Source organism: Plasmodium berghei (genome assembly GCF_900002375.2).
Source record: "Plasmodium berghei ANKA genome assembly, chromosome: 10".
Taxonomy (NCBI): Eukaryota; Apicomplexa; class Aconoidasida; order Haemosporida; family Plasmodiidae; genus Plasmodium; species Plasmodium berghei.
This window is the reverse complement of record NC_036168.2, coordinates 17,484-39,700: the sequence shown is the minus strand read 5'-3', so window position 1 is coordinate 39,700 and position 22,217 is coordinate 17,484. Positions and strand designations below refer to the sequence as shown.

The 22,217-nt window shown below is 21.4% G+C and overlaps 4 protein-coding genes and 2 pseudogenes across 4 annotated transcripts, besides 2 other annotated features; 5 read left to right on the top strand and 1 right to left on the bottom strand.

Moving 5' to 3' along the window:
- Window positions 1-4,630: 4,630 nt before the first annotated feature.
- PBANKA_1000091 lies at window positions 4,631-5,754 on the top strand (annotated as a pseudogene).
- Window positions 4,631-5,754: a sequence feature (BIR protein, pseudogene;~PIR protein, pseudogene).
- Window positions 5,755-8,517: 2,763 nt separating this feature from the next.
- Window positions 8,518-11,380, top strand: PBANKA_1000081 (BIR protein; the record flags this gene model as incomplete). Its single annotated transcript, XM_034565068.1, has 3 exons — window positions 8,518-8,532; window positions 8,655-10,898; window positions 11,009-11,380. The coding sequence occupies 3 exons, from the start codon at window positions 8,518-8,520 to the stop codon at window positions 11,378-11,380; spliced, it is 2,631 nt and encodes an 876-aa protein (XP_034421801.1).
- Window positions 11,381-12,809: 1,429 nt separating this feature from the next.
- PBANKA_1000071 (fam-b protein) lies at window positions 12,810-13,719 on the top strand (the record flags this gene model as incomplete). Its single annotated transcript, XM_034565067.1, has 2 exons — window positions 12,810-12,878; window positions 13,051-13,719. The coding sequence occupies 2 exons, from the start codon at window positions 12,810-12,812 to the stop codon at window positions 13,717-13,719; spliced, it is 738 nt and encodes a 245-aa protein (XP_034421800.1).
- A 2,542-nt stretch (window positions 13,720-16,261) lies between these two features.
- On the top strand, window positions 16,262-17,341 carry PBANKA_1000061 (annotated as a pseudogene).
- Window positions 16,262-17,341: a sequence feature (BIR protein, pseudogene;~PIR protein, pseudogene).
- A 499-nt stretch (window positions 17,342-17,840) lies between these two features.
- Window positions 17,841-19,364, bottom strand: PBANKA_1000051 (fam-a protein; the record flags this gene model as incomplete). The annotated part of the gene is made up of 6 exons (XM_034565066.1): window positions 17,841-17,877; window positions 18,076-18,308; window positions 18,412-18,521; window positions 18,682-18,748; window positions 18,844-19,099; window positions 19,234-19,364. 6 exons carry the CDS (start codon window positions 19,362-19,364, stop codon window positions 17,841-17,843), a joined length of 834 nt encoding a protein of 277 aa, XP_034421799.1.
- A 1,111-nt stretch (window positions 19,365-20,475) lies between these two features.
- On the top strand, window positions 20,476-21,389 carry PBANKA_1000041 (fam-b protein; the record flags this gene model as incomplete). Its single annotated transcript, XM_034565065.1, has 2 exons — window positions 20,476-20,544; window positions 20,712-21,389. 2 exons carry the CDS (start codon window positions 20,476-20,478, stop codon window positions 21,387-21,389), a joined length of 747 nt encoding a protein of 248 aa, XP_034421798.1.
- Window positions 21,390-22,217: the final 828 nt, after the last annotated feature.

Sequence of the window (22,217 nt, the reverse complement as noted above, 5' to 3'; positions counted from 1 at the left end):
TATTTTACACAATTTAATTTATTTCCATAAGGTATAACATCATATTATCAACATTAATTTGCTTTAATAATAGTTTTTATATGTATTAATTGGGGAGTTTAATATATATAAAATAAATGCATTTTAAAATTTCTAAAATGAAAAAAAAATTAATAATATATTTTGGTTGCAACTATTTTATAATGATTAATAAAAAATAGGGACATAAAATAGACGTCATATATTCTTTATATTTTGTTTAACATTTATATTAATGGTTAAATACTGGAATATGTTTAATTCATTGAATACCATATTTATGTGTGATGTAAATTTTGTAGGGAAATTATATAATAATTAATTTTTTTAAATTATAATTTATTGTTATTATAGATATGCAAACTCATAAATCTATATTTTAAACATGGCATTTCTATAAGGAGAAATGCATATTACTATAAATAGCGCATTTTAAGCACTTAAAAAAGTAAATGTTATAGATAATTTTTAAAAATTATATTGAGTGCATTAATTATGTCATTGCGGTATACAATGAAGCAACAAGGAAAATAATAGTAGTAATAATAATAAATAATCATATTTCTCATGTAAGGATAACTTATGCGTAAATCAATATATGATCGTTGTGTATAATATTTTATATATGTATTTATTTTTGTGTTAAAGACATTCGAATACACACGAATTTAAAAGTGGATAATGTTTGAAAAATACACACCTTCGTTTGATATTATTTCATTAGTAATTTGTGATTATTTCTGCTTAGGATTTTATTAGTTTTATATTTATTTGATTTTTATTATGAAAATATTTAGAAAGTCATATTGTAAAAAGAATGTAGAATGTAATTAATAAAGATAAAATATAATTTAAAATTAATATTAAGTTATCAAATTTTTATGCACATTACACATATCAAGCAATAAATATATTGCGGTTGTTTTCGATATTACTGTTATATTACCTCTTTCTGTATGTTCCTGTTACTTCAAAGTATCAGCCTAAATAATTAAGTTATATTTTAAAACAGTTTTTATAACTAAAATAATATTTCAGCATATTACAAAAATATACAAATATCATAAATGTATTTTCTTTAGGATTTTACTTTTTTAATTTAATACCCCAAATAACATTAGGTTGAACCATTTTAAATTGATTGAATTAGCATAAATTCGATACGAGTATTAATTTTTTGAATTCTTCAAATAAAGTTTAAAAATGAAAGATATATTGTAGAATGTTTTATTTTGGTTCTTTAAGGATTATATTGTTGGGAAATCATGATCTAAATAGTGAAATTGTAATATAAAAAACACTGCTTAGGAAGTATGAAAAATAATAGTATAAGAACGAGTGGCGATGAAACTTTTATAATATATAAAGGTACACTAATTAAAAGTTTTAATTCCACTGAAAGAGAATAATAAAAAGGAAAAAAGAGAAAACGATATGAAAATACACGCAACAAAAATATTATAACTAGTAATTAAAGAATATAAAAAATTGAATAATTAGAATAAGAATTCAATAAATTAGTATAAACAATATTTGGTATTATTAATAGAAAGGTAATATTAGCAATGTCGAACAATCTTAGAAGCTAGTATAGCTATATTTTTTAATTTCCTAGAGAAACTAAAGTTTACAATTGACGCAACATATTATATGAAAATATGTAATGTCTACTTCTTACTATTTAAATTTAGTTTACTTGGTAAAAATGTTTTAATATGAATCATTCTAAGAATTTAAACAAATTAATAAGTTAAATATCCCTTTTTGTTTTGAAATTTTTTATATTCGTGCAATTGAAAAAAAGATAGTAGTAAAGTAATAATAAAGGGAGACCAAGTAAATAAACAAGTTAATATTTTTGGGACAACCTTTTTCAATGCTATTTTTATAATTATATAATATGAAATAATATATTTTTTTATTATAAAAATGTGACATTAATAGTTTAGCGACAATTTTCCTAAAATTATAAGCTCAATTAAATGATTAATTAAATGCAACATTATATATTTTGTATGGTATTTTTAAACATGTGTTTTATTATTATATATAAGGTTTCAGGACTCTGCACCATGAGTTATAGTTTTGGATTATGACTATTAATCGTATCTTTATTTAATTTTTTATAATTTGATAATATTTATTGGTCTATAAATGTTTATTAAATATATGTGCTATCCTCGTATGTTTTATCTTGATATAAAACCCAAATATGCAACTAAAAAAGGAGTTCTGCTATTAATTTGAAAGGGGTCGCATAACATTTTTTCATAAATTATAATATATATGAATTCATATTATGTTATATCATAATTACCTATTATATAAAATTTGTTAATATGTGGTTACATCGAATTATACATAACACCATATGTTTCTTTATTTGATGAAACATTTTATTTAGTAAAACTTATGATTTGTATCACATTTGTTTTTATTTAAATTATATTACGCCAACTGAACTGTAATAATAGATATTCATAAAATATAGATGCGTGAAATATCGATCGAGACTCGACAATACAACATTATCTATAAAAGATGTTTTATGCATCTAACATTTTTAGTAATACAATAAAAATAGACTATAGATATATGTATAATAAATTTATAAATTAAAAATATATATAATATCCACTTTTTCCATTTCAATACTTTGCATTTATGTTAAAGTCCTAATTTATATTGATAGAAATTGTTCTATACACATTAATTTATTTATTATAAAGATCTAATATTATATTAATCACTATTAATTTTTAAATTTTATAATTTTGAGGTATAAATAAATTATATTTTAAAATAGTTAAAAAATAAAATATAAGTATATAATAAAATTTAATGTTATAATTTGATCTGATAATTATAAATAATATGGTAGATTGAATAGCGTTATTGTTCTAATATATATAATATTGTATCAATGATTAAAACTGGAATATGTTAAATTTGGGAAACATATAGATTATATATTAATGCAAAGTTTATAGAAAAAATATGTAATAATTAATTTAATTTGAACTAATAATATTTTTATTAGGTTATTAATATATAAAAACTCTAAATTTATAATTTAAATATATTGTTATTACGAAATAATATGTTCTAAAATGTTATACTTTAAAACAATGAAACAAAGAAATTACTAATTGGTTTAAAGCATCCCTCTTGAGTGCATTAATTATCGCATTGTACTATACAGTGATATAACCAAAACAACAATAGTAATATTAGATTAATATGTTATGTTCATTTGGTACATTGTATGGGTATAAATTCATTATACACATTATTAAACTTGTAATAAGACTAAAATTGTATACATGCAAGATCAAATGAAATATTATAATATTTATTTAAGCAAGCTTTAATGCGACAATATTAGAGTTAACACTGCCAAGCAAAATAATATTAATAATTCTATAGTCTTCTTAAAAATATTGTTTTTCATCATAAAACTAAATATAGTTTATTATAAAATATTAAAGCAAACTATATATTTAGGAAAGTAATAATTCTAAGTTATTTTTAATGTATACATTAATTGAAAGTTTGAATGGTAAAAAATATAAGGTATAATTAAACTATGTAGAATAGGTAAATCTTATATGACTACATCATTGTCTTAAAAAACATACTTCCCTTATCTCTCCTCTCAAAGTGCAATATACCAATCTAATACACATAGTTTTCTATTATACTTTAAAATTTGCATCAATACTTATTTATATGTTAATATTTACTATATATTATTTTAAAAACTATTTACATTCAAAGACTTATTTAAGCTTATAAATGGCATAATAAATGCGGTTCAGTGCTAATTGGCGTTTTAAACCGTGGAAAAGATGTGCAAAATATATTATAAAATCACTCAATAAGGTATATTTCTAAATTGAAGTATATTGGAATAAATATAAATTTATTTAACGCATTAAAATGGATAATAATTTATCTATATTCATTAAAAATAATATTAAAATTATGTATATGTAATTAAAAAAGGTAACAATGGAGCTTATTTTGTAAATGCTATAGTTTTAATAAAATATTGGTATATAGTATTAGAAACAACTATATAAATATTTAATATATTTCAAAAACGATTATTTATATACTTTTAAGGATTATAATAATAATAGTATTTTATATTTTTTAAATTTATACAGTATTTAAGTTTTAGAAAGGCAATCATTAAAAAATAATATATAAATATATTCCTTTTCTATGTTCAAGCATAAATATAAGGAAATATACATTAAATTCTTTATAAAAGTATATTAATTTTTATAATAAAGTTATACCATATTTTATTAATAATAGTATTTTTTGTATAAAATACATCAAACCTATATTTAATCACAATTTTATTAAAAAACCCTTTATTTAAGGTAATTTAGCTAATTATCATAAAGAGGAATCTAACTTTTTTTTAGTAATAATATTGTTTTATTAAGTATAATAATTTAATTATTAAAAATTTATAATATATTTAACTACAAACAGTTGTTATATATAAGGTCGAAGTGTTTGCGTCACATATTTGGTGCACTGTATATAAAAACAGTATGATCTTACTCAATTTACAAATCGCAAATAAAATTCGATTACAATGGATGACTATGTGATATATGAATTTTTTAATAATAATAATTTCCTTTACATTTTTTGATATTGTATTATATATATCATTAAACTTTATTTTAATAAAATTTTCAACAATGCATATTTATAATAATTTTTTTAAAATGTTTATTTAGTGTAGTAACTTCCTTTATCTAACGATGGATTTAAAATATGATTCGAGTAATAAAAACTATCAAATTATTAATGAAGATCATTTGAAAAAGCATTGTGATAACGAAAATTGTGGGAGTGATTTCGAAAAAATTAGTGCTGGATGTTTATATTTGTTTGATGCGTTCTTTAAGAATTCTTCTTTGTTTGAGTCTGTTGCAAAAAATAACATCGATATTGTTGAATAAATTATTATATGGTTAAGTTATATGTTAAACCTAAAGGAACAATTATGATCGACGACGAATCTAGAATATTTTAATAAAACATATATAAATAGTAATGAAAAGAATACAAATTCTATAAAAGGTGTTACGGAGTATAGTAGTTATAAGGAAATCATAGATAAAAAAAAGGATTTGTTGAATATGGATATAGATAGTAATATTATATCTAAATTATATGATGTATTAAAATTATTATGTGAAACGTATTCTGCATATGATAAAAACAAGAATGATTGCACAATTTTTTCAGAAAAAGATCAAAAATTTGTTGATAAATGTAATGAACATAAGTAAGATTATAGTATTACTAAAAATAGTTCATATAGTAAAGTATTTTCTACTTTATTTACTGATTATCAAAATTTAAAAATTAATTGTAGCAATATTTCATCCATTCTAGAGACAAGCACATCACAAAATTCTGAACAAAGTGTACAAAATTCTGCACAAAGTTCTGAATCGAGTTCTAAAGTTACATCACCAATTTCGTCGATAGTAAGCAAATTAATTCCAGTTTTATCGATATTTGGTGCAATAAATTTATTTTTGGAATTTCTTATAATGTGAATAATAAGGAATTAAAAATTTTTTTTCATTATATATATGCAAACATTAACAAACAAATCGTACGTTTCTTAACATTTTATATTAGTATTCGTTATTTGGATTTCGAAAAAAATTAAAAAAAATAAAGAAGAAAATGGATCATTAATATGTGATTCGAAGAGTAATGACTATTTCAGGAATAGTAATAATGATTTATATATGTTAAGAAATTGTCTATTTTGAAGTAATTTTTTACCATAATTTTTATATAGTTTTTATGTTATGGACCCAAGTTAGGGTTAAGTATTATAATGCATTTAATTTTTTATAATTTTTTATAATTTGATAACATTTATTAGTTTAAAGAATTGTTTTAAATATATATAGGAAATAAATTATTAAAATATGTAAAGGATAAGTTGTAGTTTTTAATATTTATATTAAGTGTAAATATGTAAGAAAAAGTTAGGATGAATATTACTCTGAAAAGGAGCAATAAAGAAATATATTTTTATAAATTATAAGAATTTCATTTCGTGTTAATATAATTTAATGTTAAATGTGTTGAAATATGCATTTTTTTTACTTTATTGCTAATTTTTGGTTAATGGTTTATGGTGAAATTGATCGAATATTGGGATCGATATAGAAAGATGACTCCCCAGTATAGATTTGGTTATATAAGAGAAAGCTAATTTAAATAATTACAATGCATAATATGAGAAACTGGGGGAGAATGAAGAGAGATAGGAACACGTGAAAAGGGTTATAAATTGAAGAAATTGTAAAGTCGTAAATTGAGTTGATGAGAAAATGGGATTATTAAAGATATAGAAAGTTATGCAAGTCGATCCTGTGCCATTTATTTATTTTTTTTTTTTTATAAAAAAGAACAATTATTTATAATTATAAATTTAGTTAACTTTTTTTTTCGAAGTTAAACATTTAATATTAACTTATATTTTATTAGTTAATGTTTTGTTTCGATTTGGGTTTAATTTTATATTCTTCATATAATAAATAATTCTTTCATAATTGATATATATATATATATATATATATATATAAATTACGAAATATATAATTTATATAAGACATAATACATTTTATAATAGTTAAAATGAACATATATATATAGATACGTTTTATAATATATTTCGTTAGCAAATTTCCTAGTAACTCCCAAAAGTTATATATATAATTATGTTATTATTACAAAAGATATAGATATAAATGAACAAAACGATGTATTAATAACTAGGCACTGAAATATTTTTAGATGATGTCAACATAATATAGATATTATATAAAAGTATATTTATTGAGCTTATATGCTCTAATAGTATTTTTTGCTATTATACATATATAAATTAATAAATATGTATTATAAATATTTCGTTTTACTAAGGAGAATATATATGTTTTAAAATATTTTATTCTAAAACGATGAAATAAGGAAACTTTTTACATATATTTAAAGTATTTCTATTGAGTGCAATAATAAGTTTTTTGTAACATACAATGCTTAGGAGTAAGAATAATATTGATATGGTACTAAATAGTAATAAATATATTAGGCTTATTTAATTGGATTATATGGATATACGATAGTTATATATATTATTAAACTTGTAATAATACTGACAATGGATAAAATGAAAAATGGATATTATGGTATCTAGGTAATTACACTTTTAATGTGATATTAGTATTAACATTATCAAGCAAGAGAATATAAATTTTATTAATAATTATACAAATCCCCTTAAAAATATTGTTTTTATATCTAAAAATAAATACGTTTTATTATAAAATATACAATACATAAATATGTTTAGGTTATAAGTATAAATATGTGGTTAAAATGGTAATTCATGTTCTATTGGTTCTCAGATTAATTCATTATTCCAACCAAAGTATAAATAAAATATTAAAATTAAAGTTAACATATTTATATGATTTAATGGTTAAAATATATTATTTAATCATTTATATACTAAATAATAAGAATGAAAAGAAAATACACTAACTATTACCCCAAAACTAATTTATGCTCATGAGCTATTTTAATTGTAATAGATCAATTAACCTAATTTGCACATTATGTTTTTTAATTTTAAAAATAAAATGAGATATTCACTCAAAACTATTCATTAATTTCATTTATATATAAAGAAGTGTTAATATATAAACAAAGTTATTAAACATTTTAAAATGGATCATTAATTTACATATTGATTAAATGTAAATGCACACAATATATAACTTAATTCGAAAAAATAATATTAATTCATTTATTAAATGTTATAATTTAAACAATTTTTCTTTCATTTATTGGAAATAATATAAAAAGGTGTAATATTCCTTATTGAATAATAGCGTATATCAATATATGGGATTACATAGTGAGATCCAAATCCATTTTTAACAACCATAGTAATAACATATTTCTTATTCTTTATGTATTTATAGTAACATAAGTTTTGAAGCTCATTTATTAAAAAAGTAGTGAATATAATTTTATTTTCATGTGTAAGCCTATAACATAAATGTATTATTATATAAAATAAATTCCATCTATTTTTGTTATGGCATTCCATGAATTTGTGTAATCGGTTTATTTAAAATATTATTTTAAAAAATTGTATTATGCATAAAATATATTATATATAGATATGATAAAAATATTAAACAAATAACCACTTAAGACAATTTAGCAATTGTTATAAACAAAAATCGAATACCTGTTCAATACTATTATTATTCCATGCTAATTCAAGCATTAAACTAATAAGAATGTCTTTAACTACATATATTAATTATATAGAAATCTCAATTAATTAATAACTTACTTTGTCTCAATACATTCCTTATGTACAAAATAGAAATATGACAAATTATTTACAGATTAAAAATAAAATCCAGAATAATGACTCTCAATGTGGTATACACATTTTTTAATAAAATGAATTTTATTTTATTGTTTTGCATTGTTTATAAATTAACTTAAATTTCAACAAGATTTCATTAATATATTTTTTATTAATTTTTATAATATGTTCTTAGTGTAAAGCATTTAAAGAAATTGATGATTACTGGGATAATAATTTTTCTCTTGAGGGCATTGATATCACTAATGAAATACACACTATTTATTGTCCTATTAACAATGAAACGGGGAAAAGAGAATGTAAAACTGTCAGTCAAAGAGTTAATGCTGGTAATGTATTATTATTTAATAATTTATTCAGCGGAGATGATAATATAGAATCTGATAATAAAAATAACGAATATATCACGTATATTATGCTATGGTTAAGTAATAAAATGAAACTAATTACAGATGGAACTTACGGAAGCGTGTCAGATTTTTATATTACGTTTATAAAAAATGGTGATGTTGATGCTGATGTTGATGATGACAATTATTATGAATATCTTGATAAAATCGCTGAAAAAAAAGAAATAATGGAAATTAAAATTGAAGAAATGTATGAACTTTATGAGTTACTTAAAGATCTTTGTAATGTAATTACTAATTGTTCCGAAGATTCTTCAGAATGCTCCTATTTTACAAAATTTGCTATTAAATGGAATAATCTATACAATAAATTTGATGATAAAACAACTAAGTATATTGAAGATAAGTATTATTGTGACGTGTTGTTGACTTTAAAAAAAGCTTATGAGAAATTTAAAAATGGTAATAAAAACAAAGATAATCTTCAAGAAATTAATGATGAAATAAATTATTGTGCTCAATCATGTAAAAAAGCAACTACCTCGTGGAGAATTATAGATGTGAGTTCCCAAAATTTACCGAATGAAATAGATCGAAAATTTAGTGAAATTGTAAAAACACATTCCTCTAAAAATAAAAAGAAATATCAGATACTGAAGAAATTTGTGAAAATTATAAAAAAAATGGCGATGAAGAAGAGAGGAATAGTGAAAAAAAAGAAAATAAAAAAAGTAATTGTCAAAGCGCCGAAGAATAAAAAACAGAGTAACAACCATCAAAGATCAATCCAAGGAGGAAAACAACCAGTTACAGAAGAACCATCACAAATTTCAGAAGATGAAGCAGATTCAGAAGATGAAGCAGATTCAGAAGATGAAGCAGATTCAGAAGATGAAGCAGATTTAGAAGGTGAAGAAGAAGATAGTGAACAAACCGAACCGAAGAATAATGATCAAAACAACGAACAACAAAATACAATGGATCAAGCATCAAACCAATGTGATAACCCATCAGATTCAGAAGGTGCATCATCACCTTCAGGAAATGAACTAGAAAAAAGTGAAATCCCAAAAGAAGACTCTGAAGAACAAAAAAATACCAATTTACCAACGGAACCGAACAATCAAACAGTAGTTCAAGAACAATCTGTTACAGATTCAAAACCACAACCAGAATCACAACCACAGCCGCAACCACAACCACAACCGCAACCACGACAAGAACAACAAAAGATAGAATCACAGGCAGAATCACATCCAGAATTACAGTCAGAACCACAGCCAGAACCAACAACATCACCAACACCACCATCGCCAGAAGCACAAGATGAAAAACATGAGACACAACCTGCATCTACACAAGAAAAATCATCAACGAACCATGAAACTATAAAAAAAATCACAGAAAAGGGATTTTTACACGATTTCTATAAACTGTATCTTTCATCTTTTTATAAAAACCTTACAGATTATGGGCATCGTTTATATGAAAGTGTATCAACTAGCTTAACAAAAGGTTATTCTGCATTTAATAATTTTGCTAATGATATAATTACTCAACCAAATAAAGCAAATGATAATTTATCGTCAGCTGATAATAAAATTCAACCAAAAGATTCAGGAAGTAATTTACCTCCATCTGATAGTTCATCAGAAATACCCTCGCCTTCACCGACACAATCTAGTGACAAAAAAGCTGAAGATGGGAGTCCAAAAAAAGAATCTGAAGGTAAAAGCCAAGAAAATGCTAAAGATGGAGGTGGAAGTGAAGATACAATAAGTGAACCTGAAGTTGGAAACCAAGAAAATAAAACTGAAGGTAAAGACCAAATAAGTGAAACTGGAAGTAAAGATGAAGTACCAATACCAACACCAGCTCCTGAAGAGCCATCAAAGGATTCTATCAATAAAATACATGATCAAGGAATTAAACAACTTCCTCCTGAAATCAAGGTAGAAAAAGGAATATTTGAAATAGGATTTCCAGGAGATGTATTTAAAGGATACAAATTATTTGTATATTTAGTTATAATTATTGGCATACCCATTATTTTAGCACTTATGTATAAGGTAAATAGAAAGAAAATTATTAAATAGAAAATTAAAAAATACATATTACTACATATTTTGTGCATGCATAAAAAACAAATAACTATATATTTTTCATAATTTTATGTTAGTATTTTTCATTTGGATGGAGAAAGGAATTGAAGAAAAAAAAAAACATGAAAAAGGTTATAAATATGTTTGGTGCAAATGAAAAGACAAAAAGAGTTATAAACCCAACTGATCGAAAAAAACAAGTACAAATAATTATAAATTTATCTAAAAAAAAACAGGATAAAAAGCTTACAAATCCATCTACTCAAAAAAAGCAGGATGAAAAGGTTACAAGTTCATCTACTCAAAAAAAACAAACTAAACAGTTTATAAATTCCATTTACTGGGGAAAATATCCATTATTAAATATGTATAAACTTATGGAGACCGATCCTGTACCATTTATTATTTTGTATTTGGTGTTTATTTTTTATGTTTATAGAAGAAAATGAGATTCTTTAGAATAATAAATATAATTAATAGTTTTTGTTTTGTGTTCAGATTCTTTGGATCTGACTTAAAAATTCAATATAAGTATTAAAAATAATAACTGCATATTAATATAAGTAATTTGGCTTATATAAACAATTAAAAAGTGCATTTTGTGTAATATTATAATATGTGTATTTTATTAATCTATATAAAACAGTGTCTTATGATCGATTCATGTGATTTCAATTATAACTTCCTTTTCTATAACTCTAAAAATATATTAGTTTATAAAATTATTTATTATCGAAAAAAAATAAAAGAGGAAATAAATCATTAATAAATTATTCAGATGACATGAATTGATATAATTAAGATATGTCCTATTTGGAGATAATTAATTTTTAATGAACATTATTTGGTTTATAAGAAAAATGAAAACAATAAATAAATCCCATTCATGAAAATAAATTTTCTAATATTACGGTCTGAAAAATATATATAAAATATATGTTTATATATATAAAGCTTATACAATAATGCATTTTCTATATGAGTAAATGTACTATATGTTTAATGAATCGAGAAATAAAGCATTTCTTATTAACTGTATTTCATTTTCTGGTTTCACATGTATTATTCGTTGTGATTTATACAAGGTATACTTGAAAATTTGAATATTTTATATGACTTTAATAGGAATAGTACAATTGATGTTTATATTCATAGATATATTTATAAATAAAATTAGTGCACATCAATCTATGAAAAAAATATTTTTACAAAAAAATGGTAAATAAAATGTGAAATATTATTAATTAATATTTAAAATTGGAGAAATATAACAATAAAATATAATAAATTAAAAATCATTTAAATGTAAATAACAAAGATATTTTACTAAAGTGCTCATTATATGGTTGTATTTATTCATATAGAACATATATATATGCACCTAATATCATATTATTTAATTGATATTTATTATTTGGTCGTGTGTAAATGATAATAGAAAATATATAAATTTACAAAATATTAAAACCCCATCACTAAATATACCAAAGTATTAAAAATTAATTAAAAGTTTATTTTATAACAAATTTTCTAAAAATAAATTTTAGGGAAAATTATTATATACATATATTTTGTTATAATTAAAATATTAAAAATTATGTATTTTTTAGATAAAAGTTAATATTTCTTTGAAAAAAAACATAATATATATATCCATAAACAATTTTAATGAATATAACGAAATTTATTACAACATTGAATTAATGAATTCTAAGAAAATAGAAAAAATTAATAAATGAAATAAAATTTGTTATTTATAGATATATAATTTATTTATAAATTTTAGAACAAAAAACTATAGTAAACATTAATATTTTGGGAATAAATATCAAGTTATCAACATTATTTCATTTATTTAATACATAAATAAATCTAAAAATGAGAGTCAGTATTTTAAAATATGTTCTTTTTTCAATTGTTATTTGTTCTTTTGAATATTCCAAAAATGTAAGTTACATATTATTTTATTATTAATAATATTTCATTATAGTTTTTGTATCTATCGTTTTACATTAACCTTATATTATTGTTTCATGTATTGGCAAAACACTTATGTTAAATTAAACCAACAATTAAAATTAATTACATATATGTTAATAAATATTTGATTTCTTTGCAGGAATTATACTTTGTAAACGATAGAGGGATATGGCTTGAAAGGAATGTAATAAACTTTAGAAATAATAGGATATTATCATATGCAGATAACGAATTTGATTTAAATGGATTTTATCAATCAACTTTGAATCTTGCAAATCAACTTGGTGATTGTGTTGAAGGTAAAAAAGAAATAGAACACCTTCGAAATATTATAGATTCACATATAAAGGAGCATAAAGGAAGTAACACATCACTTGATTTAAAAAATGTAGATAGTAAGACAAAAAAAATAATTAATGAACTTCGAAAAAAATTAGAAGAATTAAAAAAACAGATTTCTGATAAAACGAATGGTGAATTAGCAATACAACCGATAGATGATAAAATAATAATAAAAAAAGATGAAAATAGTTCTGTATCAGAACATGAAGACTTTAAACAATTGGAAAAAAATGAAAATAATAAAATTGTATCAAGTAATTGTTATATGAAATCAAAATTGAATAAAACAATTAAAAAAGTAGCAACAAAATTCATCCTGTCGGCGTTGGCATTTTTAGCAGTTGTTTCTTCGATACCACTAATATTGTTTGCGTGCTTAATTATAATACCCATATTGCCTGGATTTTTCATATGCTATTTCCTTTGGAGACTTATTAAATATTCCATTAAATTAAGAAAAATATAAAAATAACCACTTTTTATTATTATGCTTTATTATGCATGTTTAAATGACTAGAAATAATATACTTAATATTTTATGTCATAAAATTTATGCTTTTTACATTTTATATAATAATTGAATATAATTTAATTGTTTGTTATATTATTATATATTTTAATTTGATATATAATCACGTTATATAATTAATTTATCTGTGATTACAATTTGTTAAAAACTCATTTGTCTATTTCCATGCACATATGTTATATATTAATGGATTTTGAATGTACTAATTTTTAGCCAGTATTTATAATTATTTTAAATAAACAAATTTAAGCACACTATTAATAAAATTATAAGCTATATTAATGATTCAGATTTAGGTTTAGAGTTGCGTTTTGGAGAACTTGTATTTTGGGTCATGGTCCTGTACTGTGGGTTATAGTTTTGGTCTATGGAATCTATGTTTTGGGTTAGGGTTATATTTTTATTAATTTGTTTATAATTTGATCATATTTATTTGTTTATAAATTGTGATTAAATATATATATACTATACCCATATGTTTTATCTTGAAATTAAGTCCAAATATGTACCACCCAAAGGAGCATATCTATTAATACGAAAGGGGTTGCATAACATTTTTTCCATAAAGTGTAATATTGATTTAATATGATTAAAATAGCATATTGAATATATTAATATATATATTGATTATATATGAATCCATATTATTCTATATGATAATTGCCTATTATATAAGCCCTGATAACCCAGAGTTATATTGAATTATGGATATCATAATATGTTTCTTTATTTGATGAAAATTTTATTTAATAAAACACATTATTTATATCATATTTATTTTGATTTAAATCGTGTTATCCAACTGAACTGTAATAATAGATATTCATAAAATATAGATTCATAGATATTGATCAAGAATCGACAATATAACATAGTCTGTAAATTATTATTATGCTTCTAACATTTTTTTAAGTTTTAATTGTGGTTACTATTCTCTTTTTGTATTTTACATATGTATTAAAATTAATTAGTATTAATAGAAGTTGCTTTATATGCCTTAATTTATCATAAGGTATAATAATAGATTAATCGATATTCATTTATAAATTTGATAGTTTTGAGGTATAAATAAATTATATTTTAAAATAGTTAAAATATAAGAATATTAATATTTAATATTATATTTTGTTCTAACAATTATAAATAATATGGTAGGTACAATGTATTATTATTATATACCTATACATATAAACTAGTAAAATATTCTATCAATAATTAATATTGAAATATTGTTTTATTGGGAAAATTTCATATAATTAAATATGTTTTTTTCGAAAAGACACATAATAATACATTATAAAGGTATCATTTTTATATATTTGTTAAATATCCAATTTGGGATATGTGGTTTTATATTCTAAAAAACTGGATAAATAGAGAAAAGGCTAAAGACTCAATTAATGTTAAATGCCATTTTATTATTCCATATTAACGCGTATTATATTATCATTGTTTTACCCTGAGTTAATAAAATATATAATTTTTAATAAATTATTTGATTGTATATATATTGATAACTATAGAAGTAGAATATATAAGATAAAACTGAACAATTCAGAGCATTTAATGAATATTTATCTAAATTTATATATTAAAAGAGCAAAGATATCTGATCTATCTCCTCTTAAAGTGCAGCATAACAATCTAATCAAACATAATTTTCTATTATACTTTAAAATTTACATCAATAGTTATTCATGTGTTAATATTTACTATATATTATTTTTAAAACAATATACATTTAAAGGGTTATTTAAACTTATAAATAGCTTAATAAATACGGACTCAATGCTAATTGTTTTAAAGAATAGAAAAGATGTGCAAATATATTATAAAATTATATAATAAGATATATTTATAAATTGAATTATATAGGAATAAAAATAATATTAAAATTATGTATATCAATTAAAAAAGGGAACAATGCAACTTATTTTATAAATGTTATAATTTTAGAAAAGTCTATATTATATATTATAAGAAACAAGTATATAAATATTTAAATATATTTATATACTTTTAAGATTATAGTAATAATGGATTTCTTAACTGTTTCGATTTTTGCAGTATATTAGTTTTGGGGTACTATTTATTAAAACAAAAGATATGACGTTTTTTATTTTCTATATTAAAGCATATATAAGAAGATATATTCTAAATTAATTTTAATGTCACTTTAATTTTTATAATAATTTTCATATGAATGTTATTAAGGATAACTATTTATGTAAAATTGTATTATATATGCATATGATAAAAAAGGTGTTAAACAACACTCAAAATAAGGCAATTTATCTAACTACCACAAAAGTATTATCTTGTTCCATATTATCTTTAAATTAATATTAAAAATAATAACATGCTTAACCACAGACAATTTTATATTAAATTTCAATAACTTTATCATTTATTAAGCGTAAAATATATAAAATAATATGATGCTACATAATCTACATATTATAAACAAAATAAAATTACAATGGATTATCGCCTGGTATATAATTTTTTTAAGAAAATTTGCTTTTCTTTATATTTGTTGATATTATATTACCTATAAATATCATTAAATTTTATTTTACAAGAGTTTCATTAACATATATTTTTATTATACTTTTTTAAATGCTTTGTTAGTGTGGAAGGTTTCGTCATTTGAGATTGTATTTACCTGATGAATTAGACAAATCTCCAAATTATGATTTTCATAATAATGGAAGTATTAGGAATTATTGCCCTAATGGAGATTCAGAAAACACTAAAGAATGTAAGACGGATTTAGATAAAATAAATGCTGCATTTTTGTGGTATATAAAAAAAGTAATATCAATATTGTTGAATACATTATGATATGGTTAAGTTATATGTTAAACTTAAAGAATGTTAATAACATCAATAACTTAAACCGATTTTATGAAGCGCATATAAAGAATAACATTCATTATACTAATTGTAATAAATCTGACAAAGATTGTAGTAATTCATTAAAAAATAAAGCAGGATGTGCAAATTATAAGGAAATCATAGATAAAAAAAAGGATTTGTTGAATATTAATATTGAAAATACATCTAAATTTTATGGTGCGTTTATATCATTATGTGAAATGTATTATGAATTTAATGCAAACAAACAAGATTGCAAAAAATGTTCGGATAAATATAAAGAACTTAATAATAAAGGCAGTTCATATAATAAAATATTGTCTACATTATCAACTGATTATAATAATTTAAAAAATAAATGTAGCAATATTCAATTTTTTCCACCTATATAAACAACACAAATTTCTGTAAAAAGTTCTGAACAAGATTCTGCAACTAATTCTGCAAAAAATTTTGAAGTTACATCATCAAGTTCGTCGATAACAAATTAATTCCAGTATCGATATTTGGTGCAATATCATTTTTTTGTGAGTTTCTTATAAGGTGAATAATAAGGAATTAAAAAATATTACATTTAAAAATTATTTTAATTATATATATGTAAACGTTAACAAAAAATAATACGCTTCTTAACATTTTATATTAGTATTCGTTATTTGGATTTCGAAAACAGTTCCAATGAGAAAAAAATAAAGAGAAAATAAATCATTAATAGGTGATTTAGAGGATGATTATTGATATATTTAATGGTTTCTAAGCTTGATAATAACAATGGGGAGTTGTATATGCATAATGAAAATAAGGGGAATAGTACCAGAAAAATACTAATTTATATATTTCTACATATAAAAGGATTATCAATATTAATATGAAAAGGGAGAATAAAGAAATATTTTTCCCAAATTATAATGGTTATATTTACGATGTCCACCAAAATAAATATATACAGCTTTATGTTAAAACGATGTAAAGAAATTATATAGAAAGCAAACTGTATTAAAAAATGTAGTTATGGAAATAAATTAAAATAGGCATCATATATGAAAGCATATTTATTTTATTAATAATGTATTACAACATTAAAATGATCAAAAATATTATGAGGAATGCACACAATTTCTTGGAAGTTGTGGTGGTTGATCTCATAATATTTAGTATTTGTGATGAATTAACTATTATAATTAATAAATCTTCAAAAATAGGGGTATTAATATTAATCTGCAAACAAAAAACAAAAACGGATAAATATATAAAAGCAAATATTATAGTTTTATGCGGATGAACATCATATATTATAAATATTTACATTTATATAAATGGTATGTATTTTTTATAAGTGATAAAATAGGATAACGAAATAACAAAATAAATCGTGGAATAAAATTATTAAGTTATTAAAATTTTTAGATTGCTTACAGAGTTGAGATAGGTAATATCAACGCAATTCCTTTTTTTTGAATTATAAATCCAGATAAGTTAACAAACATTCTTGTCAATTCTCCATTTCTAATATCCTTTTCTGAATAAATTTTTGGTTTGAATGAGTTTGCACTTTCTAAAATAGTGTTTGTATATTTTTTTTTATTGACACTGTTATAGTCATTTACATCAGATGATGCATAGACAATTATAGTTGTGTCGTCTGATACCTAAAAATGAATCAAAAATATATATATGTTTTGCATAAATTACACTATATAATGTGTAAATTTTCATTTTTAGAGGGATGAACGAAAACAAATGTTTCCTTACTTGAACTTTTTTTGCTAAAGCATAGTAATATCCATGGAACGATATAGCATCATTTTTGTAACGCTGTTGGATCATCATTAAATTTGGAGAGTATGCACGTGCAACTTTTTCTAAAAAAAATTATATGTTTACATAAATATAAATTAGGATATTACGAAAATTAACGAGTAAGAGACAAAAAACAGTATTATAGAATATTGGAAATAATAAAAGATGAAATATTGGATATTGGGAATCGTATATTAAATTGATTGATTATTTGGTTAATACCTTTAACAATTTGACCACCAACATATTTGGCATTTGAATTCCATAAAATGCTTATTATATAATTATACTAATGAACAGGGAAAACGCATATATATATGTAATAATTATTTTTAATTTTAACTTAATATTATGGCTTAAAAATGCTTCCTTGTTAATTCATGCCTTGTCTGGGTATTTGATTTTATGATTAAATTTAAAAATTAATGTATTTCCATGTTTCTTATAATATGCAATTGAATCCTTACTGAATTTATGATATAATTTGTAATCATCCGTACTTTCAGCATGGTATTGTAATAACCGTTCAGCTTCATTCATAACCTTTTCTGCTATTTCAATTTCTTGAGGGTATACACATGAGTTAAAGGATTGTTCTTCAATCGCTCCTTCTGAATAATCATTGGGAAAAATCGATCTTCTTTTAATTTGCAAAGAAAAAATATAAATGAATTTATAGACTGATGTTTTTACTATTCAATCTTATGTAGATATACATTTCCATAAATACGAATTATATTCGATGTGAATATATATACTGTCATATTTTCTTACATGTTAGGTGGTCGAGCAAATTTTCGTAAAGCTTCAATATCTGAATTAGCCTCAGCTGCAAAAGTTTTATTGCTCATATATACGGATGAAATTAAAAGAGAAAAAATGATTTTAATATATCCTTTACTCATTTTCGATTTTAATAAACAAAATATTAATAAATTTAATTATATTTTTTTTAGATTAAAAACTATAAATTAGGAATTAGAAAAACTATATAAATAAAATTGGAATCGAAGCAACAAATATTCGAAAAACAATAAAAATAAGATTTATTTAAAAAACATATATTTAAATTTCAATTTTGTATAACTTTATTATATTTATAAATTCAAGATATTTTATATTTAATTAGTTTGATTGCAAGCAGCGGATAACCAAAAATTTCATAAATAACGAATGTACATACTATTATGGGTTTTGGTTCATCAAATGTTGTGATAAAAATAAATAACTTTAATTATATAAGTAACATTTTTAATATATAGCATTATTAATGCACAAGTTTTATATTTTTATAATTAACTAAATTAAATCTAAAATTTATAAAGCATTTCATTATCTATGGAATTACATATATATAATAGAAAAAAACAATGTTGTTATTACCTAATAGAAGATCAATCATTTAAAATAAAAATATAAAAGTAAGAAAATAATAAAAAAATATGTTTTTCCACAAAATCGGTAAAGTGGAGAAAATTATTAATATTTAAAATTGGAGAAATATTATAATAAATTAGAAACGATTTAAATGTAAATATCAATGGTGATTTGTTAATGTTTTCATTATATGTTTGTATTTATTCATATAAAAAAAAGATATGTATCTAATATTTTATTATTTTAATTGATATTTATTAATTTTTTCGTATTAAACATTAATAGAAAAATATAAGTTTATAAAATATTAAAACCGTACCACTAAAAGCACCAATGTATTATAAATTATATTAAAAACGGTGTATTTTTTAGATAAAAGTTAATATTGATTTGAAAAAAATATAGTATTTATATCCATAAACAATTTTAATGAATATAACGAAATTTATTACAACATTGAATTAATGAATTCTAAGAAAATAGAAAAAATTAATAAATGAAATAAAATTTGTTATTTATAGATATATAATTTATTTATAAATTTTAGAACAAAAAACTATAGTAAACATTAATATTTTGGGAATAAATATCAAGTTATCAACATTATTTCATTTATTTAATACATAAATAAATCTAAAAATGAGAGTCAGTATTTTAAAATATGTTCTTTTTTCAATTGTTATTTGTTCTTTTGAATATGGCAAAAATGTAAGTTACACATTATTTTATTATTAATAATATTTCATTATAGTTTTTGTATCATTTGTTTTACATTAATTTTATATTATTGTTTCATGTATTGGTAAAACACTTAGTTAAAGAAACAGTTAAAACTAGTTATATATATGTTAATAAATATCTCATTTTTTTTTCAGGAACTATACTTTGTAAACGATAGAGGGATATGCCTTGAAAGGAATGTAATAAACTTTAGAAATAATAGGATATTAGCATATGCAGATAACGAATTTGATTTGTATGATTTTTATCAATCAACTTTGAATCTTGCAAATCAAGTTAATGACTGCAATGGCGATGACGAAGAAATAGTACAACTTCGAAATCTTATAGATTCACATATAAAGAAGCATAAAGAAAATAACACATTACTTGATTTCAAAAATGTAGATAATAAGACAAAAAAAATAATTAATGAGTTTCGAAAAGAATTAGAAGAAGTAAAAAAAGAGTTTGATAATAAAAGAAATGATGAATTAGCAATACAATCAATAGAGAATAAAAAAATAACAAAAAAAGATGAAAATAATTCTGTATCAGAGCATGAAAATTTTAGACAATTGGAAAATTGTGAACATGTCTTGGGGACAGAAAATAATAAGATCGATTTAAGTAGTAATAATGAATTAGAAAATCATCGAAGGGCAGATAAAGCGGCCAAAAAAATATTGAAGAGAGGACTGTTGTTGATTGGAATTTCTATGATGGGAATATTGTCAGGGACGTTATCAATACCATTTTTGGTTATAGTTACACTAATTTCAGCTGACATAGCTACTAAACTGAAGAAAATCATTAAATTTAAATTTAAATAACCAATTTTTATTATTATGTTTTATTATATTTGTTTAAATGATTAAAAATAACATATTTAATATTTTATGGTATAAAAGTTATACTTTTACATTTTATATAATAATGGAATTTTATTTAATTGCATATTTTATTATTAATTTTATTATTATGTAAATTTTAATTTAATATATAATAAATTTATATTTATTTGGCATTTGTTAAATGTTTATGGTTCAGATTTATGTTTAGAGTTGCGTTTTGGAAAACTTGTATTTTGGGTCATGGTCCTGTACTGTGGGTTATAGTTTTGCTCTACGGAATCTATTCTTTGAGTTAGGGTTATATTTTTATTAATTTGTTTATAATTTGATCATATTTATTTGTCTATAAATGATGATTAAATATATATATACTATACTCGTATGTTTAATCTCGAAATTAAGTCCAAGTATACACCCCCAAAGGAGCATAGTCATTAATACGAAAGGGGTTGCATAACATTTTTTCCATAAAGTGTAATATTGATTTAATATGATTAAAATAGCATATTGAATATATTAATATAGATGTTGACTATATATGAATTCATATTATTCTATATGATAATTGCCTATTATATAATCCTTGATAACCCAGAGCTATATTGAATTATGGATATCATAATATGCTTCTTTATTTGAAAAAACATTTTATTTAGTAAAACTTATTTGTATCATTTGTTTTAATTTAAGTCTTATTTTGATAACCGAATAGTATAATAGTTTTATATATGAGGGTATAAATTATAATTAGATTCATTTGGAACAATTGTCTATACTACAATATATATTCATATTAATATGTGTGTT